The 23,760-nt window shown below is 48.6% G+C and overlaps 1 protein-coding gene across 4 annotated transcripts in view; it reads right to left on the reverse strand.

The window, feature by feature from the left end:
* The window catches only part of CSNK1G1 (casein kinase 1 gamma 1), a 105,608-nt gene that overhangs the window by 13,880 nt on the left and 67,968 nt on the right, over nucleotides 1-23,760 (reverse strand). For all 4 annotated transcript variants that reach the window (XM_048317720.1, XM_048317722.1, XM_048317719.1 and 1 more), the window contains 6 exons: nucleotides 17,791-17,942; nucleotides 11,886-12,120; nucleotides 9,532-9,617; nucleotides 7,465-7,549; nucleotides 5,510-5,658; nucleotides 3,820-3,924 (listed from right to left, as the gene is read on the reverse strand). In XM_048317720.1, the coding sequence (XP_048173677.1) occupies nucleotides 3,820-3,924; nucleotides 5,510-5,658; nucleotides 7,465-7,549; nucleotides 9,532-9,617; nucleotides 11,886-12,120; nucleotides 17,791-17,942 (812 nt within the window). The remainder of the gene's footprint in view (nucleotides 1-3,819; nucleotides 3,925-5,509; nucleotides 5,659-7,464; nucleotides 7,550-9,531; nucleotides 9,618-11,885; nucleotides 12,121-17,790; nucleotides 17,943-23,760) is intronic.

The following is a 23,760-nucleotide window of genomic DNA, read 5'->3' on the forward strand; positions in this document are numbered from 1 at the left end:
GGGTGCAGCTGGCTACTCTCTTACCTGAGGGATTTTCACTTGGGAAGGGCAGAGTTACCACGAGATTTTAGGCTGAGGAAAGGGGATGGGGCCAAGCTCCTAGCTCCCTTTCTCTGTCGACATCGGAGGAGGACGGTCAAGCTGTTGCTTATGCGGGGAGAATTCACTGCCACAGCCAGAGCCCAGCCCTGTATTGCTTCTTCCTTACTGTGGGTGAGCCTTTGCTCATAAAAGCAGGCGTTGGACTGGGACCTTGTTTTCACCCTACCTCACTGGAGAGGACCCTCACCATCTACTTGGGTGCCTCAGGGGAAAACCTGGGACCCTGAGCTCTGAGCCCCTCCGAGGGACCCTCTCCTGGCCGGGTTCAGGATCTGGGCTGCCGCTGCCCAGCCCCACTGCTTTCTCTGCTACTGCTCCGAGTTTTGTGCTACACTCTAGCCCCACACCCCCTGCCCCCAGCTCCTGCTACAGGTGGGGAGTTTCATTTGCTACTCCGGAGTCTGCTCATCCCTGCTGTCCCGGCTGCCACGCCGAGGCTCCTGCTGCAGCCCATTTCGCCATTCAGCTCTCCCGCCATCACCGCGTGAGGGAGAGAGGCGGCCGAGCTGGCGCCACAGCGCCCCCTGCAGGCGCGGGGAATCCCCGCAGCCGCCCTGCCCGGCCGGGAGCCACCAGCGCCCCTGCCGGCCGCGAGCGGAGCTGCACCGAGGGCAAAGGGCCCGCGGCCGGGAGAGGCCGGCCCTGGGCTCTGCTGCTGCTCGTTGGTGCTGCCGGTGTTGGTGTTTGTTTGTCTTGTTACCCACACACATACCAGTAAAGAACTGCTATTCCTTTTCCCATAGCTTTGCCTGAAAGCCCCTTAATTTCAAAGTTATAATAATTCAGAGGGAAGGGGGTCATACTCTCCATTCCAAGGGAGGTTCCTGCCTTCCTTGGCAGACACCTGTCTTTCAAACCAAGGCAGTCACCCAGCTTTGATGATAGCACATCCAGCGCTCACCTAAGACCCAGGAGGATCTCAGCACACCTGAACCCAACTGACCACTGGGAAGAACGGTTCCCAAGACTGGGAAGTGTGGGACAAACAGATCTGTGCTGGCCTCAGGCCTCAGCTGAATGAGACACCACAGATCTGCCCAAGAAACAAGAGGATCCAGTGAATAAACCCAGGTTTTGAGCAGTGAAGGTGAAGGCTCCAGACACCTTAGAATAAACTTCAACAATCACTAGCAAGTTGTCATTCAATTAGAGCAGGAGCACATACAAAAAGTAGGAGAATTAAAAGAGAAGTCTCCATAAAACATCCATTGTTGCTCCCTTTGCTCTGACTGCCTCATGGAGTGACCCACGGGGCTGCTCTTCCAAACAGGCACCAAAACCAAGAGCTATTTCCCTAGAGGTGGTTTTGTCAATAGGATCATAGAATGGTGTGGGTTGGAAGGGACCTTAAGGTCATCTTGTTTATCAAATCTCCTCACTACACGTTCCTCCTGTCAGCCTGAGATGCTGCTCACACCTTTTGTCCTTGGTGACATCCAAAGGAGAAGCATCTCCCTTGGAATATTTTTTTTAATGGCTGTAATTCACAAGATTAGGAACAACAATTGGAGAATTAAAATGCAGGTTTTATGAGCTAGTGGAAAGCACATATTGAGTGCTATTCTTCCACGGCATCAGGTGGCTTGACTAGCCCAGGGAATGAAGCTACATCAGCACTGCGAGAAGCCTGGGAGCCTGGAAGCAATTTCCAGGAAAGGCTCCCAGTAGCCACAAGAGCCAGATTTGTCTCTTTTAGCTCTACATCCAAGTACGTGACAAACTGGGTTTGAAGTTGGCTTGAGCTGAGCCCAACACAACCTAAGGAGCGACACCAAGGAAGTGGTGCCATTAAATTCAGAATAGAATAGAACAGAATAGAATAAAATATTCTGAGCTGGAAGGGACCCAGAAGGACCATCAGTCTGACTCCTGGCCCTGCACAGACACCCCAACAATCCTACCCTGTGCCTGAGAGTGTTGTCCAAACACTCCTGGAGCTCTGGCAGCCTTGGGCCATGACCATTGCTTGGGGAGCCTGGGCAGTGCCCCAGCACCCTCTGGGGGAAGAACCTTTTCCTAATATCCAACCAAAACGTCCCCTGACACAGCATGGGAGCATCAAGTTCCCATTAACACTCATCACCCTCCTACCAGCTTCCATGGCAAGACTAAAGACTAAAGAGGAGGAAGAGCTCACTCACCTTTGATTAAAACCCTTCACTTTCCAGAGGAAAAGGCTACAAAGAGGAGATCCCACCGTAGCTCTTTACAGGGAGCCAAATATTGTAAGAGAGAATCTGCAGTTATTATACCCAAGAAGAAAAATTAGGCCATTAAATCTGGAGGCCCAAACCCACGCCTCCAATTCACTGCTCGAGATGTTTATATTATTTTGCCTTTTTCCTTTAGAGAAATGCTTTGCTCAAGACTTTAAAGGAAAATCCCTCGGAAGAGAGTTGTTTGTGTTTTGGTGAGAAGAACCTGATTTCCCCCATGTTATATTAAATAATTCATCATCCTAAGTAATGTTTAAGTGAAAATATGACAAAAGCTGCTGTGCAATCCAGCATCCGGACTACCCGTGCGGCTCAGGAGAACGAGGCCTGCAGGCTGCCTGCATATTTTGGGATTTCTTTGGGTCTTTGTGAACTAAAATGCCTGAAAACGAAGCCAGGTGTCACTGTGCTGTCAAGGCAACACGATGCCTCACACATACACAGCGTGAATGTCTGTGGTCAAGGTGGACAATGGGAAACTGGCTGGACAATCCTCCCAAAACCAAGGGGTTACTGCATCCATCAGGGAATTTATTAAAGCAGATGACTGTATCAGGGCTCACACTCCAGCCCACACTGATCACACATGCTGCAAACAACCCGGCTTCCTACAGCAACACCCCAAGGAGGGGCCATCTCGAGTGTAGCTGATGGACTGGGATGTATCCTACCTTATGTTAGCTGTGTGACCCTTCAGAGCCCAGGAAGGCTGAGCCCAGGCTGGTTGTTACACCTCATGCTCGGTTCTGCACCCACAACCCCTAGCTCGAGGAACCAAGCAGAACATGGAGGTTGGAGGAGCAGAATAAGCCCAGAACCACTCCCTGGGAATAAGAGCAGCAACAGCTCCAGCTGGGAGCTGCAGTTGGAGACCTACTGAACGTCTGAGAATTCTGTTACCACAGAAAATCCAAACTCTCAACGCCAACAAAACAGTACAATGAGAAAGGAGAAAATGGGGAATTCAGCTTCCCTGTGGCAGCTCATCCAGACCATGATGCCTTCCTGAGGGTTCTGCCCTGCCTGTCCTTCGTGCTCTGCAACACTCACACTATGAACTGGACGCTCTGAGAAGGACATATGGATGTTCTTGGGACACACATCCCTATCGCAACCACACGCTCCGTGGGCAGAGGGCACCTGGGAACAGGCTGCCAACAGCACAACTCTCAGTCTGCTCCACCGTCCATGTGCTATGAGTAAAAGCACCCCAAAAAATGTGGTAGTCAGGGAGTCTGACCAGGCTGGATCATCAACTTTAACCTGTGTTACCCCATTCCAAACTGGACTCTGGCTGGCTCACGATCCCGAGGAATTCCACTGGTTGATACCTTATTTCAACAACGTGTTGCTTTGACAAAATTCTCCTCAAATCATAATCTCTAAATTAAGCAGGAATTGTCCGTGCCATGACCAAGAATCAGCCCCAGCCATCTATAGTGCCATGTGGCTTCTGCTTCTCCAGTGCCAGAGGAGTTGGGAGAGGAGCCAAGCGATGCACCTGATTGCGAAGGGCCTGTTGCGATGGTCGGTCCCGGTGGATGTGGCTGTCTCTTGTCACTGCAGACGTCCCAGAATCTACATGGACAGATCCCACGGGAGTAGGCTGGAAAACAAGGTGTTGGTCAGGGTGAGGACTCTCACATGTGGAAACGCACCTTGTCAAGCTGGTAGGAAGCAGAAAAACATCAAAACACTGCCCAAAGGAACCAAGGAGAATTACAGCCAGGGCTATAAATTCTCTGTGATTTACAGACATGAGATTTGATGGTGGACACCAGCACCACATGTCTCTTATAAAAATTAATTAAGAAGATACAGTTAGGTGCCTGTTTCAGTGTCATATCACACCTAGTGTGTCTCACACAGAATTATTAAAACTGAAAATATACAGACTTGTTTTCCTCATCCCATCGTCTCACCACTTGTAAAAATCACGCTTGCATAGAAACAGGACGTGTTAAAATTAAAGCTTCATCTGCTCTCTTCTCACCAAAGTCATAATCCCTGCTCCCAACATCGAGATCTCCATGGCAACCACCGCAGTTGTCAGCAATAGCACGCTTGTCTTACAAGGTGCTCTTTATCAATTGCCTTTGTAATTAAAGAAAAATGAAGAGAAAATCTTGATTCACAAAGGGAATGATTTCTTAGGAACTCTGCTAAGCACAGAAAGCATTGGGAATGCTAAATATAGTTGTGACAGTAAAGCACTGGCAGTGGTACCAAGTTTAGCACTGATGGCATTTGATCTGGCACCAGTGACAATTCATTTACACATGTCATTACTGGTTTTTGGGGTGGATCGTGAGCAGAATGACCCAAAACAAAGAGCTTTAGATTCTTCTGCCATATTTCCCATAACACATCCTTTGCCCAAGGTCTTTCTGAGTTTAACTGGCTTTTGATGATAAAGGTGACACAACGAGATCAGGGTCATGGTCCACATGGAGTCATGGAACTGCTAAATGGAGGTTGGTTACTCCCACATTTCCTTGCCATGTGCTGTACAGAGCTGGTTTGGCCACTGAGTGTCCTCCAAGATATTCTGAGTTCAGGAGAAAAAGTTTAGATTAGATATTTGGGAGAAATTCCTTCCTGTGAGGGTGGCAAGGTTGCCCAGAGAAGCTGTGTCTGCCCTTGGATCCCTGGAAGTGTCCAAGGCCAGGTTGGACGGGGCTTGAAGCACCCTGGGATAGTGAAAGGTGTCCCTGTCCATGGCAGGGGGTTGGAACAAAGTGGGCTTTAAGATCCCTTCCAACCCAAACCATTCTGGGATTCTGCTATTCACTGAACATCCATCAGAGCCCTGCCTGGACCTCCCGGACCTTTCCAATGGGCACATGACCATTATAGGGGGTTTCTACAATTCTCCTGCTTTGAGATGGATTTTAGACTCTGGTCTCCAATCCTGTGCTACACTAGAGGGAATTCAGTCTCATCGTGTTCATTGTCACAAGTGGGAAAATGAGGCTTGAATGTCCAGAGAGGTGGGATGGGGCCTCTGTCCTTCAGGAAAACTTCCAGGCACTGCAAGAACCCCCTGAACACAACGTCAGGACATCTCACTGTGTTGAGAGATGAAAGATTTGATCCTAAACTCACTGGCATTAATTGGGATTACTGGGAACAAAAAGGTGGGGAAGCAGCACCTGGAAGGCAAGGCATGGGATTTTGCAGGGACAACTCACAATTGGCCTGCCGACCCAGTCGTAGGCGTAGTCAAAGGTGTAGCCTTTCTTTTCAAACAGCTCTGTGAAGATGGTCCGTAGGTAATCGTAGTCTGGTCTCTCAAAGAAGTCTAATCGCCGGACATAGCGGAGGTACGTGGCCATCTCCTCTGCCGGAAAAGGGGAAAAAGCAGCAGCTTTTATCCAGAATCTTCCAAAGGAGTTGTTAGAAACCAATGTCTGGGCTGCCAGCGCTGCCTCTGGCTTTTCCCCTACAAGTCATGGTTTTTAGTAACGTTGAAAACAATTCAAACATTTCTCAAGCAAAGATGGAAGTCCCACCCCTGCTCAAATCTCACTTCCACACCGTGATTTATTCTGTACATTTGTATAAAAATAAACAGAGTGAGAAATAAACTCCCTGAACCTGATGACAGGCTGCTCACAGGCACTTAGAATGCTGCTGCCTGGAGAAGCTGGGGCTGCCCCATCCCTGAAAGTGTCCAAGGCCAGGTTGGATGGGGCTTGGAGCAATCTGGGACAGTGGAAGGTGTTCCTGTCCATGGCAGGGGGTGGGACTGGATGAGCTTTAAGGTCCCTTCCAACCCAAACAAGTCTGGGATTCTGTGATGCCATGTTTCTATAAAACAGCCACAGACATTCATCTGAGGAAGGAAAGCAGGAGATATTGGTGGGCTCCCGAGGCATCCCAGAGCTCCAGCAGCAACCAGGGTCTGTTTGCCCAGAGCACGGCAGTGCCCAACCTCATGACACCTCTGAATATTCAAAATTAGACTAGAGGGGGAGGGTCCAAGGTTAATTTACCTGAAGAGGGTTAATTTACAGACCAGGGTTTGGTGTTAAGCTAATGAATTGCTTTCCTGCAGCTGGGTCGCAGTTTGCACGCACAGAATATTGAGCCCTAGGAACTCATGTCCTGCCCCTTCCTGGCTCTCCCTTGGCTCATGGCGTTGCCTTCAGCTGACAAAAATAAGAACAGAACTTCTCATTGACACTTAACTCTGTCTGTGGCTTGCGACTTCCATGGAGGTAAAAGAGGGGAAAAAAAAGGAGAAGAAAGAATCCCCTCTTTTAAGTACCTCCAGAAGGTGGAGAACAACTGGTTTCAGGCAAGGAAGGAACAGAACTCAGTTCTCTCATCTCCCATCAGCCCAGACCTGAAAGAGCTGTGAGGAGGAGTACTGGTAAAAAGATGAGAACAGCCAACCTGAAGCCATTCTGCTTGGAATCAGGTGGATTTTGGAAGCACACATCTGGGGAATTACAGTGACTTGAGTGAACAACGAGCCCGTTCCAGGCTTGCTGCTGTTGTTGCACAACAGTTCTTACAGGAATGAGATTAATTGTGGGTGCTCTCCCTGGTGTCAGGACTTCAGAAACCTCCCCAAAACCTCCCAGGGCCACTCTGTGGCCAAGGGACCCTGGGGAAGGCTCTAACTCTGAACCCTGCTCTCCCGGCTCCAGGGTGTGTTTAACTGGAGATCAAGGTGTTGGGCTTGGCTAGAAGCACGTCCTTAGTGACACTCTCCTTAAAACTGCTCCCAGAAGGTGGAATTCATGGCCAGACACACCATCCCATCTTCCAAGCTGGCCACCTACACCTGCAACACCTGTAAAACCTTCCATTTGGAAAAGAATTATCTCGGTTGTTACAACACGGTCATTTGGGAGAGGGAAAATAATGAGGAGCTCTTTTGGAAGGAAGCCAAGAAGCACAGCAGGCACACAAGGCCCTTGAGCACTGTCCAGTCTCCTTCATGAAAAGAGGTTTGTTCATTTTAAGACCTCAGGCCCTGTTAATTTATAGCAGCAGCTCCAGTTGTTTGCCAGCTGGAGGAACGACATGATGGATACACGTCATCCAAATCCTTCCTGCCAGAGGAGTGCAGGCCCATCCTGTTTAACAAGGCATGGCCACCTCCAGCTGCACTCACACGCTCCCACCAGGGCTTTACCTGGAAAGTTCTCACAGAGAACTTCAACTGGAGTGTTTCTCTTTGTGTCCCCAATCTTCTGATACCTCTCTTTTAAGGTGTCAGCCTGCAGCGCACAAAGACAAAACAGTTGTGGAGAAAGAGTTCAACCATGTAAGAAAGGACATGCTGTATGGGAAGAAAAACAAGGTATTTAATGCCCATTCTGGGTGACATCAAGAGATGTTACTTGTAACTGAACTGCATCCTGGCCTACACCAGTAGGAACATTTCACAGGCTATCGGCAGGGAACATCCAAGGATGTTCAAAACATCTTCATCAATGAAAGGCACGACCCTTATTAGTGTCTTACAAGGCTCATTTCTCACAGCCCAGTCCTGAGGACTGTGCAGGGAAGGTTTAATGGGAGAAGGAAATAAAGGTGCATGAACTGTGATGGCACATCAGGACCTCCCCAGGCTTAGGGCCGTCAAGCTGCCTTCACAAACAACTGCAAAACAAACCCATTACACAGCAGTTTGGGTCTTCCTCTGTGCAACAGGATGTCACCACTCTACATCTGTCACACTTCTCCCAAATCCCAGGCTGCTCCCACACAGCCTCTCCTTTCACCCCCAAACCATCATCACTCAGCACTGGTTTAATATCTGCTCAACAAGGAAATGAAACCATTTGCAGTTGGATTTCCCACCTAAATCACCCTGAGGCAGAGAACTCTGCTGCAGTTGGCACCCTAAAAGTGGGGTTTCTTGCCTCTATTTCAAAATATGCCAATTAGACCTGGCAGCAGCACAATTAGCACTGTAAGATATTCTCTGCAGACACAGCCCTGACAATACAGACCAGAAGTGTAAGCTGAGGAAACCTAGAAGAGCAAAGATGCCACATTCTAAATCCAGCTGGAGAGTCTGTGTTTGCCCTGGACTCAGAAAGGAGTCAACTAATTCTATAGGAGTCAACTAATTCTTATGAAGTTCAGCACTGAACTGAGGAACTTTAGTAGAGCCTTGTATAAACTTGGAATTATTTTAGAATAATTTACAGGATTAATTTAAAGCAGATGAGTTCAACTAAGCCAGAAAGGAAACATGTACTAGAAAAACACACAGAGAGGCGTGGACATAAAATCAGAGAGTCTGATTTCTTTCACAATCCCTTTCATGCTTGAAAAACCCTTCTTTGCTTTTGTGAGCTGTTGCCAACATTTCTGGCATGTGCCTGATGAGGCTGAGCTGAGACTAACTCTGGATAGGTGGTGACAAACAGCTGAACAAGGTCTATGCCCCCAGCTGGGTCTATAACCCACTGACCATTGCAGAGCTCTGAGCCCAAAGCCTCAACTCCTTTTTCCAACAGGAGCTCTTGTCTCCCCTGATAAACCTAACCTGATCACATTCAGTCCCTTCACTCCCTGCAATTCCAAAGCTGAACACAGTAGCTTAATCATCAGGGAGGTGATGGAGAAGTGAAGATGCAGCTTCCAACAGCTCTGGAGCCAGCAAATGACTTACTCCTGGTTAGCTCAGCTGATGGATGTTGGCGGCAGTTGGTAACTCAATTACTTGCAGCTCTCCACATTGTACACAGCATCTCATAAACTCCCCAGCACTGAGTGTCCAGTGCGTCTGGAGGGAAGCCAAGCCCAAGACTTGTGCCAGAAAACCAGTTTTTCAAGCTGAAGTCCATCTGTGCATCTAAACCCATCAAACTGCTCCCATTATAAACACAGATCACAGATGCAGCTGGGGGATTGTGTGCTGTAACTTGAATTTCATAAACAACCACTGTGTCCCAGTCATGCTCCAGCTCGGGGCAGCTTCCAATCACAGCTCTCTCATTGTTTCTGTCTCTCTGTTCAACCTTCTCTCCAAAATTCTACCAATTCGGCAGCTTGAAGTGCCAGGTAATGTATTTCTACCTTAAAATCTTCCCTGTAGCTAAACTTAATGCCTTGGTGTTAGGCTTCAAGGACACAAAGGAGAGGACAGTGTTTCTGACTGGATTTTGCCAATGTTTCCCCAGTGGATTCTCCTTTGGGTAGAGACTAGCCAAAGTTTTAAAGGACAAAACCTAAAGTTCAAACCTACCTTCAATCCTTGCCAGGGCAGGCTGCCTCGGAGGAAATACATGAACATATGGCCAAGGGCTTCCAAGTCGTCTCGACGACTTTGCTCTAAAAGAGAAGAGATGACAAATTATTGCTGCAGAGGCAGAAACGGCTCTGAGATCTCAGCAGCAGCCACACCTGCATCTGAGATAAAGGTACCACAGGGACGTCCACTCGCTGTCTGCAGCTCAGATCTCGTGCAAAACCACCTAGAAGCTGTTTCAGAAAGTCAGAAAATGTGTAAAATCAGCCAGAAGCCATGAGATAACATGGGCGCTGCACGACACACAGCTCAACCTGAGGTAGAACGGACAACTCTTAACTGCAGAGGAATAAAGCAGTGCCCCAATTCTTCCCCGACCTGCCAGTGTCAATGGTGCCATCTGGTGCTGGATCATTTCCTCTGGACTAAACGGGAACAGGGGGTACTCACAACCAGCTGCAGGGATCTACCCTTGCACAGTGCCAACCCCTTCCCAATTGCCCCTGCTGCTCATCAGAGCAGATCAAAAATAGCTCCTTCCAGCGCTGCCGTGGGACACTTGCTGCTGTTGCCATGCAGATGTTATAATGATAAATGAAGGGGGGAAAAGGGGCATGGAGCCAAAGGAAAAAGTATCCTTAAAACAAGCTGCCAAAATGTATCCAAAACCCCAGGGGAGGATAGGAAAGAACAAAAGATGTGCCAGCAATGCTGGGCTGGGCTGAGCTGTATCCTTGGGTTCACTGAGCTCATGGACTCATGTGGTGCAACCTCCTCTCCTGTGAACCCCAGCTGCTCCAAACAATGTAATCCACGATCCGGAGCAGATCCAGCCCACGACACTGCGGCCACTTAACCTGCAGGAGATGCTGGGAGTGGGAACACTGGGGACATGGGAACTGAAACAACAGTTCCTGAAGTTATCCTGATAAAAAGGGGGGAAAAAGAGGATGCCCTGGGTCATTTAGAGCAGTGATGCAGATGGACTTCCAGGAAGATGGCTGAGTGCACTTGTCTCTCAGAAAAACTGCAGTCAGACCCCCGAGTCTGAAGTGTGAAAGCTTGGGCTGGTCTCATCAGCTCCTCACAACCCCTCTGGGCAGGGACAGCCCCCTCAAATACACCCCCAGAACTGATTTGGACCCTTCCCCTGCATGAGCCATGGCAGGAGCTGACATCCTGTGGGAAACAGGTCCTCAGGAAGGCACACGGTGCACCTCAACCACCAACACATCTTCCCTCCGCATCGCCCGCACCAGCAGCTTCCCAGCCCCACTGCGCCCTCCCGTTCCTCCAGCCCTGCCTGACTCTTCACTTTCCAAAATTAGAAGCTAGGCTCATCCCTCCTGACTCCCCAAAGAGAGTGAGCTCTCCAAGTGGGAGCCAACATGCCGGGAGGCCTCCCAGAGAATATTCCATTATCTCACTGCTTGTATGGATTTAAGAGAATATAAACATTTAATAAGTTTTTTTTTGCCTTTCAGCCACAGAAATGTAATCTTCTGTTAGGAAAGCAGCGAGGAGAGGAGATGAAAGCCAGGATTAAAGTTATTTAAATCATTCATTTTCTCCAACCAATTACTAGGTCACGGAACATCCAACTCTAACACCTGGAACTGCAAGGCATTGGGACAGTGCTGTGCTATAAAAATCTATTTGTCCATCATCCAGTGCAGCAATCACCGCCTGCCTGATTGTCTTTTATCAGTGCAGGGCTGCTCCCAGTTACTTAGTTCCTAATAAAAACTGTAATTATGAGGCTTCCAACATTTCAGCTGGCTCGATTCCTCAAAAGAGGGGAGGAAAAAAAAGCCTCACAACTGTAAACAGCATTGGAAGGTTCACAAATAGCTCCAAGGGTGCGAGAGAGCTGTGAGCCAAGATGCTGTGGGAGGTCTGTAGGAATCAAACGGCAAGCTGGAACGTGTCCAGGGAAGGGGACGGAGCTGGGGAAGGGGCTGGAGCACCAGGAGCAGCTGAAGGAGCTGGGGAGGAGAAAAGGAGGCTGAGGGGGCATCTTCTGGCTCTGCACAACTCCCTGACACGAGGGCGCAGCCAGGGAAGGTCGGGCTCTGCTCCCAGGGAATGGGACAGGATGAGAGGAAACGGCCTCAAGTTGTGCCAGGGGAAGTTTAGGTTGGCTATCAGGGAAAATAATTCACTTGTCAAGGATTGAACAGGCTTCCCAGGGCAGTGGTGGAGCTGCCACGCCTGGAAGTGCTCGAAAGGTGTGTGAATGTGGCACGTGGGGACACGGTTTAGTGGTGAACACGGCAGTGCTCGTCAGTTGTTGGACTCAGTGACCTTGGAGAGCTTTTCCAGCCTAAAGGACTCCCCCCCTGCAGACAGACCTTTGCCAAGGTGTGTGTTGATGGACATGTATCTCGCCGTTCCAGTGAGGCTCTTGTGCTCCCTGTAGGGAATGTGTTTTTTGGTTTCCGGGTCAATGTACTCCTTGGCCAATCCAAAGTCTATGATGTGAATGACGTGCTCCTTCTTATTGCCCTGCCGGCCAATGAGGAAGTTCTCCGGCTTCACGTCGCGGTAGATGAGGTTCTTCGAGTGCACATACTCCATCCGAGAGATCTGCAAAACGACCAGGGAAACGTTATTTGTGAGCAGGGCTCCGGCTCCCAGCAGAGCTGCAAGAGGGATTTGTCATCCCCTCCTTCCCAGGGCCATCGTGCTGTGCTCCCTGCTTTATTCCCACGGAAATGGCAAAGGCTGCTTCTGAGGCGTTACCGCTGGGATGCAGCTCTTGGCAGGATGCCACAGGGAGCTGCAGCAGCCTTTTTGTATTGATTTTAAACACACTAAACCGCTTACCAAGAGCTCTTCCCTTGCCCACCGCCTTCCCCTGTTGCTCTGTGTCTTACCACCTTCCTCCCTCGACCCATATGTTATCTTAGACATGCCAGATTCTTCATGGAGGGGGATTTTTGGGCAGGCAGAATCTTTACGATCTTCAAAGCTGACTAAAATAATAATTAATCTCATTGCTGTCAACTAGGAATAGCTGGAATACTTCTCAGCTTTTGACTAACGTTTTTCTGGAAGTCTGACTGAAAGGGAAGGTGAAAGGGCGGGAATCCCACCTCTGAGGTGATGGAGGGCCTCTAACAACACACCTTATTCAGAAGTTCATTAAAATTGCTTTTGAAACCAAACACACTGCAGATGATGTCTGAACAGGCTGTCAAGCGGTTCTCCTTTGGGTCCCAAACTTAAGAGATGATTCCAACTGGAAATAATTCTCAATTTCACTTCATTTATTACCTTTAATTGCCTTTTTAGGTTTCAAATGAACACACATGAACCCCCATTTATGGCTGTCCTGGTCGCAGCTGCCCTACATGCCAGAGGGCACAGTGGCTTTGTTAAACAAGATGCTTCTTTGGAAAGGCCACTGGGATTGACCCGGGTATTTGTGGGCTGGCAATGCTACGAAACCTCTGCAAAGCTCCACCAACTCCTGGTTTTGCACTAACGAGCCTCAGTCCCCAGAGGTCACTGCCACACCGCTGCGAGGGACAGCGCAGTGCCAGAACACCTGGGGGCATCCAGGGTGAGGGCCACCAGCTGGTCACCCCCGCTGGGTGAATCCTGGTGGGAAAGCTCTGCAGGCTGGAGTTCTGGGTCACTGAGCCAGCTCTCCCCCAGCCAAGCAGCAGGGACCCCCCGTCAGCCCTTCCAACCCCCCTGCTCACTCCGTTGGGCTGACAGATCCTGACTGCTCCTTCATTTCTCACCGAACCCAGACACATTCCCAGCTGGCAAACTCAGAGCACTCTTTCTCTTTACAGATCTTGGACCCACACCTGGTTTTAGAAGTCCATATGCATGTGATTCTCCATCCCACTCCCTTACCATGCACCCGATTCTAAAGGAAAATCTGCTGCATTTCCACCTCTCAGAAAGAAGTAGCAGGCAGGAGGGGGCAGCCCTCCTTATAAAATAAACAGCTGTTCAGGGAGGGCAGCAGACAGGAAAAAATTGGCTGCAGGTGAATCAGGCTTAAAAAATAGAGCTTGCTCAAAGACTCTTCAAAGAAGGGAACAGCACGTGCTGCCGCTCCCTCCCCTCGACGCAGTGATTGATTCCAATGTGCCGAGAAAATGGGTTTCACGGCTAACAGCCATTATTTCCAATCAATTACAGGCTGGTGCAGAGCAGAGCAGATGCTCTTCAGTCATTCTTCACACTTTGAATCACCTACAGGACACAGCAGCAGGTTGGGAGACAAAAAGCTACGTTGGGAGGCAATTCAAATGAAGATGCAACCCTTGAAAGTGGAACAAAGAGCTTCCTTGCCTCTCCACACATAACAAGCTTCCAAGCAGAGCCTGACTGGCTCATTTGATTTGTTCCTGCTACCAGAGCAGCTCAGTTGTTGAAATCCCAACAGCAATTAGAGAACCTGAAAAGAGCCCATTTTTCTCTTCTTTAAAAACTCTCGGCAAATTGCAGCAAGCAGGACAACAACCTGGACAGCTGAGGTGTCAGATGAGCCAATACAATATCCTCCAGCAGCACTCAAGGGTACTTGTTTTCCTGCCTTTTTTCCTCCCACCTGCTTTTTTTGCTTCCACCACACACAGCTGCTGTGGGGTCTTTCATATTCCTTCTTTACTTCCACCTGCCTGGACGCTTCATGCTGAAGAGCTTTGCTCAGCCATGGCAGCTGAAAGACGCTCCCCGAAAGATGTTTCCTGGAGTAGCTTTATTTACCCTGACAAGACACTCTCGCTGCTCGTGGTTGCTGTGATGTGGAGTGTCTGTGCTGCATCTCCCTTCCAGACTCTGCCTGAGCACACACAAGCAGCAGTGCTGCAGCACAACCTCGGCATCAAACCCCTCTTCATAGTGGTTGAAGGAGAGGGGAAGTGGAATTCCCACTCCAGAAATGTGCTGGATGCAGAGGTGCAGTGCCCACTCCTTTGGGTTTGAACTACAGGCTCAAACATTCTGAATTCATTCTTTTCTGGGCAGAGAAACCACTCGAGGAACTGGGACTAACTTGGAATTGCTCTAACACTGGAAAAACAGCAAGCACGGGAGCACCAGGATAGATGGAAGGCTGTGAATTACAGAGGGATTTCCATGGCCACGGCCGGCCGAGTCCATCCTTGGAGCCATAAATCTCCATTTCAGATGTCAGAGAAACCCTTAGGAGGGGGGAGAATCCCTTGGCACACAGCAAGACCCCTGCGCTGCGGTGGAGAAATGAGAGGATATTGTGACATTTAGCAGGTGCCAAAGATACCCGTGCTTTCATTTGCCTTCCTCCTGCCAAGGCAGCAAGTGTAACAAACCCTCTTCTCCCAGAAAGGTAACTCTGAAGGGGCTGATCTTGGCAGCAGTTCCATCTCTAGACCTTCCTGACGAATTTGAGCCCTTCTTTCACACATCATCCGTTTGAATATAGACCAGATCAGCAGAGAATGAAATTAATCTCATTCAAAGGCAATTTTGATGGTCACCAGTAGAAAAACCTCTCGCCACGATTTGGTCCAGATCACATCCAGAATATTTTTCCAGTGCCTGGTGGCACAATAGAGCTTGCTGTGAGCTGTCAGTGAGTGTCATAAAGGCTGGACCTGGCCAAGAGTGAGAAACAGAAGCCTGACTAAAAAAAAATTCTCCCCCAATTTATGGGCTGTAGGGACTGACGTAGTGATCACGTTTTAATTGCCAAGCTTGGCTTTGTTCAGGAGCTTCACCCACTGGATCTGATCCACCGGATGTCTTCAGCTGCATGTGGAGTATGGAGGAAGCAGTTCCAGTCTGAACAATTGCCAAACAGGCTGGGTTTCTTGAAGACTCATTACCATCCAGTCTCTGTCTCCCTCAGCCAGGAGAGCCTTCCTGGTGTAAAACCATGTTTGAATTTGCCCTTAATCCCACTTGGTACTTCTTAAAATGACACTGCCCTTGTTTTTCCTAGAGAAACTCCTCTTTCTTCTAACATCTGTAAAGGATCCACCCCAGTCCTGAGATGCCACAACCTGTCAAGCTCATTCATGCCAGCCAACCAGAAATAAGTATTAAAAAATATCTTTCCAGGATGTCTCTGGTTAAAAACTGACCATGGAACACAAAGGGAAGGGACTGGATGCTCCTACAGACATGGGGATCACCCTAAGTATGAGGAGAAAGATCAGGGGACAAATGCCCAGGGTTAGAATCGCAGCAGCTTAAGCAGACCTGGCCGGTCAGAAGCAAGAACAAAACGTAATTCACGGGCGTGAACCCACGGAGTCTGAGAGTCCAGCTTTCCCTTCTGATGGCTCTCACACTGGAGCGTGACTCAGTGACTGTAATCATTCAGTGTGGGAGAAAGATAAAGACAACTTTCCCTAAAGCCTTGTGGCTGGAGCAAAGGGCTTTCATTTCAGCTGAGCAGGAAGTGCCAGCCCCTTTGGAAAACACTTCTCCCAGGGCCAGGTGACGGGGCACACCTGAGGATGCAGAATCTGTCTCCTTAAATGTGCACACTCCAAGCTGGCAACTCATGTAACCTCCCTGAGGAGACTGAGAAGGTCCTACAACATCTCCCCATGGCCAAAGGAGCGCCTGACCCTGTGAGAGAACATCAGCTCCTCCATTTCCGACTGCTTTGGGTGTCCCCCTGCATCAGCCCCAGCACGTGTTTTCCAGCTGGCACCAGTGCCCCAGCGAGCTGCAGCCTGGCCACAAGATCAACAGGTGATGCCAGTGAAGAACATCCAAGCCCAGAGCTGAGCTGCAGCCCTGGGACTTGGCAAAAGGCAGCAGCCATGGCTGTGACAGTTTTGATTTCCCCAGCAGTCCCTTGGGAATGAATTTACATCTTTACATTTTCCCTCCAAAGGTCACACAAGCCGTATCTGAGGCTTTGCCACCTGTTGCCACTTGATTTAATCAAAACCAACACTATAAATTGGTTTTCCATCGACGAGGAAACGCTCAAAACCAAGAGAACCCAACTGCTCTGCTGTGGGAGGCCTCAGTACCAGGCAGGTGCTGCTCAAACTTCTGCAGTTCTGACCTCAGTTTTCCATTTGAGATTCTGCTGTGTCAAACTTCAGTTTATCTGAAGGATTGTGTTCCTCATGTTGCATCTCCTCTTCCCTACCATGCTTCTATCCACGGAGCTATTAACGTGAATATACAATCCCAACTCTGCTGTGGGGTATCCAGGTGACCCCAAAGTGCAGGTACCCAAGATCTGGATATCTGCAGGTGCCCAGACACTTGGCAATCTGCAAACCAGTCTGAAAACCAAAAAAGCCAAACTGACTGGCTGGCCCCACTGACTTGTGGAAGTTTCCTCACCACATTCAGTACGTTCAGCTTTCATGTTGTCCACTTTTAACACAAACCCAAATCCAAACTTGGATCCCTTCCAGCTTGATTTCCTTTCATTTTCAGGTACATTAAGGGCTCTGTGATGCTGCCCATAGAACTATTACTTTCCACGTGACAGTAATTTAAACCCATTGGCCAATTTGGATGAAATTTGACTAAGACAGAGCCCTCAAATGCTGGTATTTTGGCTAAGGAAGGCTCAGCTCCCATTGCCCCACAGGGTTTCAGTCTACGGGCAGCCCAGTAGCACTAAACCAGTAGAACTGGTAGGAGTGTGGGAGGGTGCTGTGCTCCGTGTGTGCCGTGGAGTGGGTGAGAAATGAGATATTCCTGGGATGTCCAAACAGAGGGAGGGAGCTGGGGCAGGTACCGGGGCAGGGCCGTGTAGGGGACAGGGGATGCAGGTCCGTAGGAATCCAGCTGCGCAGGGAGCCAGTTTCTCATAAGCACACTCTGACCTTCCCTTCATAGGCAGGAGTCCTTCCCACCTGAAAAGCTTTCTTTGTAAGAAAGATGGAGAGGGACTTTGCACAAGGGACCGGAGTGACAGGACAAGGGGCAATTGCTTCCTGCTGCCAGAACACAGGGTTAGATGGGATAGTGGGAAGAATGTGAGGGTGGGGAGGCCCTGGAACAGGGTGCCCAGAGCAGCTGTGGCTGCCCCTGGATCCCTGGAAAGGTTCAAGGCCAGGTTGGATTGGGCTTGGAGCAGCCTGGGCTAGTGGAAGGTGTCCCTGCCCATGGCAGGGAGGGTGGGATTAAGATCTTTGAAGGTTCCTTCCACCCCAAACCACCCGGTGATTCTATGATGGAAGAAGATTCTCTCAGCCCTGAACCGTGCGCTGTGCCGACCCTAGGATGTTTGGGCACCCAAGGAAACCCCAGGGCAGGGCCCTGCCTGGCACTCACCAGCTGGATGGCGATCATTAACACCGTCTTCAGAGTGAACGTCCTGTCACAGAGGTCAAACAGATCTTCCAAGCTCGGGCCAAGCAGCTCCAGTACCATGGCGTTGTACTTTCCACACGGTCCGAAGTAATACACCTGGGGGAGCCCTTCAGCTGGAAGAATAGGAAAAGAACTGGAATCAGTCAATGGGACAAGGCTAATTCCCCTCCTCCTGCGTGCATGCCTTTCATTAGGCAGAGCTTTATTGTCACTTCTTGAGTATTCTCTCTGATGCTGCCCAGCAAGGAAATAAGTTCCAGCACACACTGTGACTGAACTGAAGGCCAAACCAGTGCAGGCTCTGCTCAGCTACACCCTTGGACAGACAAATAGATTTCAGAGCAATAAAAAGACTGTCTGAAAGCATCGAGCTTTGACAGCTTAAAGGCTTGGATTTAGGGAACAAGACACGGAGTTCCCTGTGTTCCACTAAACATCAGGCAGAGAACAGCCCCAGATGGGGGCTGGCACTTGTTGGAGCAGTTAGGAAGATGATAGTCCTTGGAGAACATGAGGCATGGCCAAAAAAGGGCTGCTTTGTCACCAAAGATAACACCCAGCCCCTGTTTTTCAGCACAACCTTAAACGAAGTCTACACTCAGAAAAAAGGAAAAAATCCTTTTCCTTTAAAATAGGGATAAGTTTTAAATTTCGACCAATCACCACATAGAAAGAGGTGATCACGGTCATTAGCATATGTGCACACACACAACTATCAACATCGAACTGGTAGGAGCCAGAGCCCATCTTCCCACCCAACAGATTGCTCTGTGGGAGTACAGTGTTGATACTCAGCTGGCAGGGGATTTTTGGGTGGATCAGCTTTCTGAAAGGCATCAGAAGGAAAGGGAAAAAACCAGCTTTGGTGTTGGAAGACTCAAGGAGCTGCACAGCACTCCTGGAATTACCTTTGAGTCGAAAAGGAAACCAGAGCAGCCCATACAGGAGGAATTCAGGGCAGGCCCAACTGCTCATTTTGCTAATCAGCACCTGTAGCAGCACTCGGCATCCTGGCACCAACGTCAGGCTGGGTAACACATTTAAATATCCATCTACTTCCAGTCTACACCTCAGAAGCAGCTCCAAAACACAATGGGAGGGTTTTGTTTTGAAATACGGGGCTTTGTCTTATGTCACAACGTGGTATCTGCTTGAATGCCCAAAGATCTGGCGTCCTGCTATTCAGCGTAAAGGCTGAGCACGGGCAGCACTGCCACGTGTGCAGCCTTTTTTCCCCCAGAGATCCATAAATTACAGAGCATGGGACCTGAAAGCACTGTGATTATTAATTTTATGGCATGTTTTAAGCAAGTGCAGGCACACACCTGGATTTGCATAAGTGATCAATATTAGATACAGCAAAATACTCGGCTAATTAAGTGCAGGGTTTGGTGTCGGCTCTGCGAGGTGCTCAGGCAGGGAAGCATTTCAGGCAGCAGCACAACAAGTGCATGTCCTACTCCAGATTTAGGGAAGCCCTGTTAATCCACCCGATGGCACTGGGAACTCTGCAACCTGCCAACAATGGAACAAATGCAGCACTGAGATTACTAGAGCTGAAATATCACAGAACTTGTGCTCCCAAGTACTGCCCCAAAAGAACAAAATGCAGCTTGACAAAGATTAGCCGAGGAGGGCTTTAATCTCGTTAACTCACATGCTCAGGGAATCTGTCATCAGGATGCATTAATGGGATATTACAGAGTATTGCAGGAATTCCCCGTCTAACCAGAGTTTTGTGTCCCATCTAAACATTGACCCAACCAGGGTTTGGGAGGCTGCTGCTCCTAAAAGAGCTCCATGCTTCAGGAAGCAGCATCAGTCATTAAATCCTCTAGGAAGACAGGATGTTTTGATGCAGAAGCAATTCAGAAAGCCAAACAATGATGGGATACAATCCAGGCAGCTCCGAGATGCTTTCAAATACCCCCAAATTGACACAAATGGCAATTTAATGTCATCAGCTTAGTGTTGAAGGCAGGAACAATTGCAATGGCTCTTGAAGTGACTCAGGGTGAGCCACTGGGCTTTCAGTAAGGTCTGATGAGGACTTACCTACATAATCACCTCTAACACCAAGATCAGCATCTCTACTTTTTAGAGAATAATAGAAGAATAATAGAGAATAAGAGAGTAACAGAGTATTTCATGCAAGTTTAAACCTGAGCCCATTATAGATTCTAGATACAGCTAGACAATGAGTACCTCTACCACAATTTCTACAAGTCTCAAACAGTGGAACTGAGGAAGGAATCAGGATTAGGACTCTGCTAATTAAGGTATGCAGGAGAATAAAATTGCACAAAGACTCTTAAGGAAGGTGAAGGATCCCATTCCCAGAGCAGGGGAAGATGAGAACATTTACAGCCTCCCTTGGTGAGCATTGCAATTAAAATGGAACTCCTACTGGGCATAAGAACCAGGTAGACAGACTGCAGCAAGACCCAAAAGGTGGGGATTTCATGTAGGGAAGGAAGCAAGACTACCTAGTGCTCTCTGGGATCCTGATTCCTTCAGCTTTACCTACTCAGAGCTTATAGCCAAGACCTTGAGTATCCTCTAAAACCCTCAGGAAGGCTCTGCTTTCTGTGGGAGCTCTGACAAGGTGAGGCCTTAGTGAAGAACATAAAAAAAGCATCCTAAATGTCAGAATACAGGAGACATCATTGGCTTCAGGCGTATTTTTAGGGTTCGATTTTTCCCTGAGGGTTTTCAGCAGTGCTGCCAGCTCTGCAGTCAAGGACTTCCCTCTTGTCTTTGCCAGGATAAAGCTGCTGTAACATCTCTCTGATTTCCAGAGCCAGGCTGCACTGCTGTGTCCTGGATCCAAAGGAGCAGCTCTGCTGAGCCCTGTGGAGCTCCCAGCCCAAGCCAAGGATCTTCAGCTCCACACTGGTTATGGAATAAAGTTGGGAAGGACTCAGGGTAACACGTCCTCAGCTCACTCAAACTCAACTCAACATTCACTGTCTTTTTGGGAAGGAGAAAAACTCGACAGATGAACTTGATGTACACATTGCAGTGTGTTGGCAGATAAGACTGGATGAAAACTTGAGATACAGGCAGCTCCAGAGCCATTCTGAGCAGTAAAAAGGGTCAGCCTAAGAAAATCTGCATAAAATTTGATGTTGTCACAGACCATCTGCATAATTTATGACGTAGCTTGGCTCTATTTCAGTGACAAGCATCGTGTCCTGGTGCCGAGTCCATTGTCACAGTGAACCACAGGAACTCCATAAATATCACCAGCAGATCCGTAAATACCTAAGAAGGATGTTGCCAACTAAAGAGACTGATGGAGGAAAAAGGACTTTTTTGCCTGGGCAGTTGGAATTGAGGTTTTTAATGGCAAGTCATAGCACTGGGAGAGGACTGGAAAGGTCACACAAAGCCACGGTGTCGTGCTGTAGGTGAGCAGCTCTGGATTCAGAGACCGTGGCATGAAAAGTCACCAGCAGAGCAGAGTCTCATATTGAGGATTCAAAGGTACAACTCAACACTTGAAGTACAAACCACGATCTGTTTAATGCAGTTAATGCATGAAATCACATCAGAACTAGGAATTTCTCCATGGCATCAAACAAGAACAATACACTAAAGGAAGAAAATACAGGCATGATATGTGCAGGTTCTCCTTTGGAGGAAAACCAGTTTATTACAGCAGAGACTGATGCGAGCAGAAATCATCTCAATTTGCTTAACGGCTTTGGTCTCGCTGCTGAGTGATTTGGCTCAGCTACATGGAAACGGCCCCACTCCACCCTCACTCTCACAGGAAGTTTATCACCCCAATAAACACAGACTGATCGCTGCACTGGAATCCACAGGCAAATTCTGCTATTTCAGCAGAGTGATGTCTTGGAAGAAATTCAAGCTGAGCACAGCGAAAACCGAGCAAAGCATTTTGTAGATTAAAGCATCACCGCTGGAACGAGAGCAAATGCAGACATCAAAGCCAAAAACTCAAGACTTTGATTCCCCCACACTCCCGAGACTGGCCCTGGCTTTCTGGGGATGCTAAACTCTCACTGCTTCTGGGCTGCCACCAAAAGGGACTTTCCCATCCTTCCTCATGCTCTGTGGCTGAGCAATACATTGGATCAACCCAAAAAACCCTTGGCTTGATCTTGAACACAAGAACGGGAACAGTTACAAACAGCAGGATCACTGCTCTTCCAGAGAGCTTCATCTGAGCCAGACTAACACTTGGAACAACACCTTTCAGAAAGTTCCATCACACAATGAAGTGTCCTGGACGATTTGAGTAATGTTCTCTTTCTGCCATATGTTTTACAGCATGACTAATGGCCCCACAACTCCTCAGACATCCAACATACTCCAAAAAACCACATTAGTTCAGGCACACAGACATTCCAAAGCCATTTCCAGGACTGGTTTTGAAACAGCGATGGGCAGAGATGCCAATCGAAGGTTATGCCCGAGGGAAATCGGAGTTTGCAGCACCTGCCCCACATGGAAGGCACGGGAGGCAGAACCCACCTGCTCCAGAAGAGCACCTGGCTTGAGGCTTTGTGTGGGCATCACAAGAGGCTCTGAATAAACCTCATAAAGAGCAAGTAAAATACACCCAAGGATGGACGAGGGAGCAAGCGCAGGAAGCTGCGTGTGACATCTACATCAATGGAAGGGCAAGTGCCACATCCCCAAACAGCAAATCACCAGGAAACATCCAGAGCCTGTGATCAGTATCTGTAGTTTCTGAACCATCCATGGTTTTTGCTCCCATGGGGAGTTGGTTTCCATGGCCCTTCGATGAGGTGTGGCCAAACAGAGAAGCTGATGTCTTCAATTTCAAGAATTAAAGAAGAATTCAGACCCTCTCTTCGTGCAGGTTTTGACACTGAGCTCTGTTGCAGAGGGGAGACACTCCTGAACTCTTTCCCGTGCTGAAAAAGATGCAGACACACACCAGCAGCCTCAGTGCACAGAAGGTTCTGTGTGGTTTTAAAGAGGCTCTGATGAATGGACCGTAGATTGTCACAGAATTCTCATTCAGAGCAGAAAGTTTATTTTTACAAATCACAGAACACAAAATTACACGATGAACAGCATAAATAGCAACTGTGAGAGGGCTGAATATCTATAGCTAAAATTAAACATGTTCCAAACAAATTAAACAAATTGCTTTAGAGTAGTCAACCCATTTAAGCTGATTACACTAATGAGGATCTACCCTTCTCTTAATTTTCAAATCGGAATAAAATCCTGGCTGAAAGAGAAGATTTGTGATCAACATGGACTGGGCCAAGATCTCAGCTTCTAACCCCTTCAAACATGCCCCATGTAAATCTACCTAAGCATGTTAGTTAACAGGTTATATCTGTGAGCTGGAAGTAAAAAGACTCATCCTGCCCTTCAGGGTTTGGAATAGTGTCTGCTTCAAAAACAGAAAGATGGGAGAAAAGTTGAGATTGGGCTTGTTACTGGGAATAAAGTTGGCCTAAGGGTCTTTCAGGTGTTTGATTGGATGCCTTTCAGAGATACCTTCCTTCAAAGTACGGCTGCAAAAGCTTTATGATACAGTCCTTCACCTTCAATCTTACCTGGAGGAGCTTAGAGAAGGACAGAGATTTTGGGTGATTGAGAGCGTTTTCTCTTGTTTGAGAAACAGCAGTTGAGATGCGAAGGAAGACAAGCAGAAAATGCAATTTGTGACTCCAGCACCAGCTCACTTGCAGGTGGAAAAAGAGGTGGTGGAAAAGGTCTGCCACAATCTCACCAGCCACTCCAAGGCTTCACAAACCTTGAGCTGGCAAAAGATCAGGGAAAGAACCTAAAAATAGTGATCTGATCCAACAACCACAGACAGAAATATGCACGTGGAGAAGCAGGGTTGGAGGAGCCGGAGCACGGCCGGCACTGCGGCAGCTCCGATGGTGATCACAGAGACGACCACCATGCTGTGAGTGC

The sequence above is a fragment of the Corvus hawaiiensis genome, chromosome 13 (assembly GCF_020740725.1).
Source record: "Corvus hawaiiensis isolate bCorHaw1 chromosome 13, bCorHaw1.pri.cur, whole genome shotgun sequence".
Taxonomy (NCBI): Eukaryota; Metazoa; Chordata; class Aves; order Passeriformes; family Corvidae; genus Corvus; species Corvus hawaiiensis.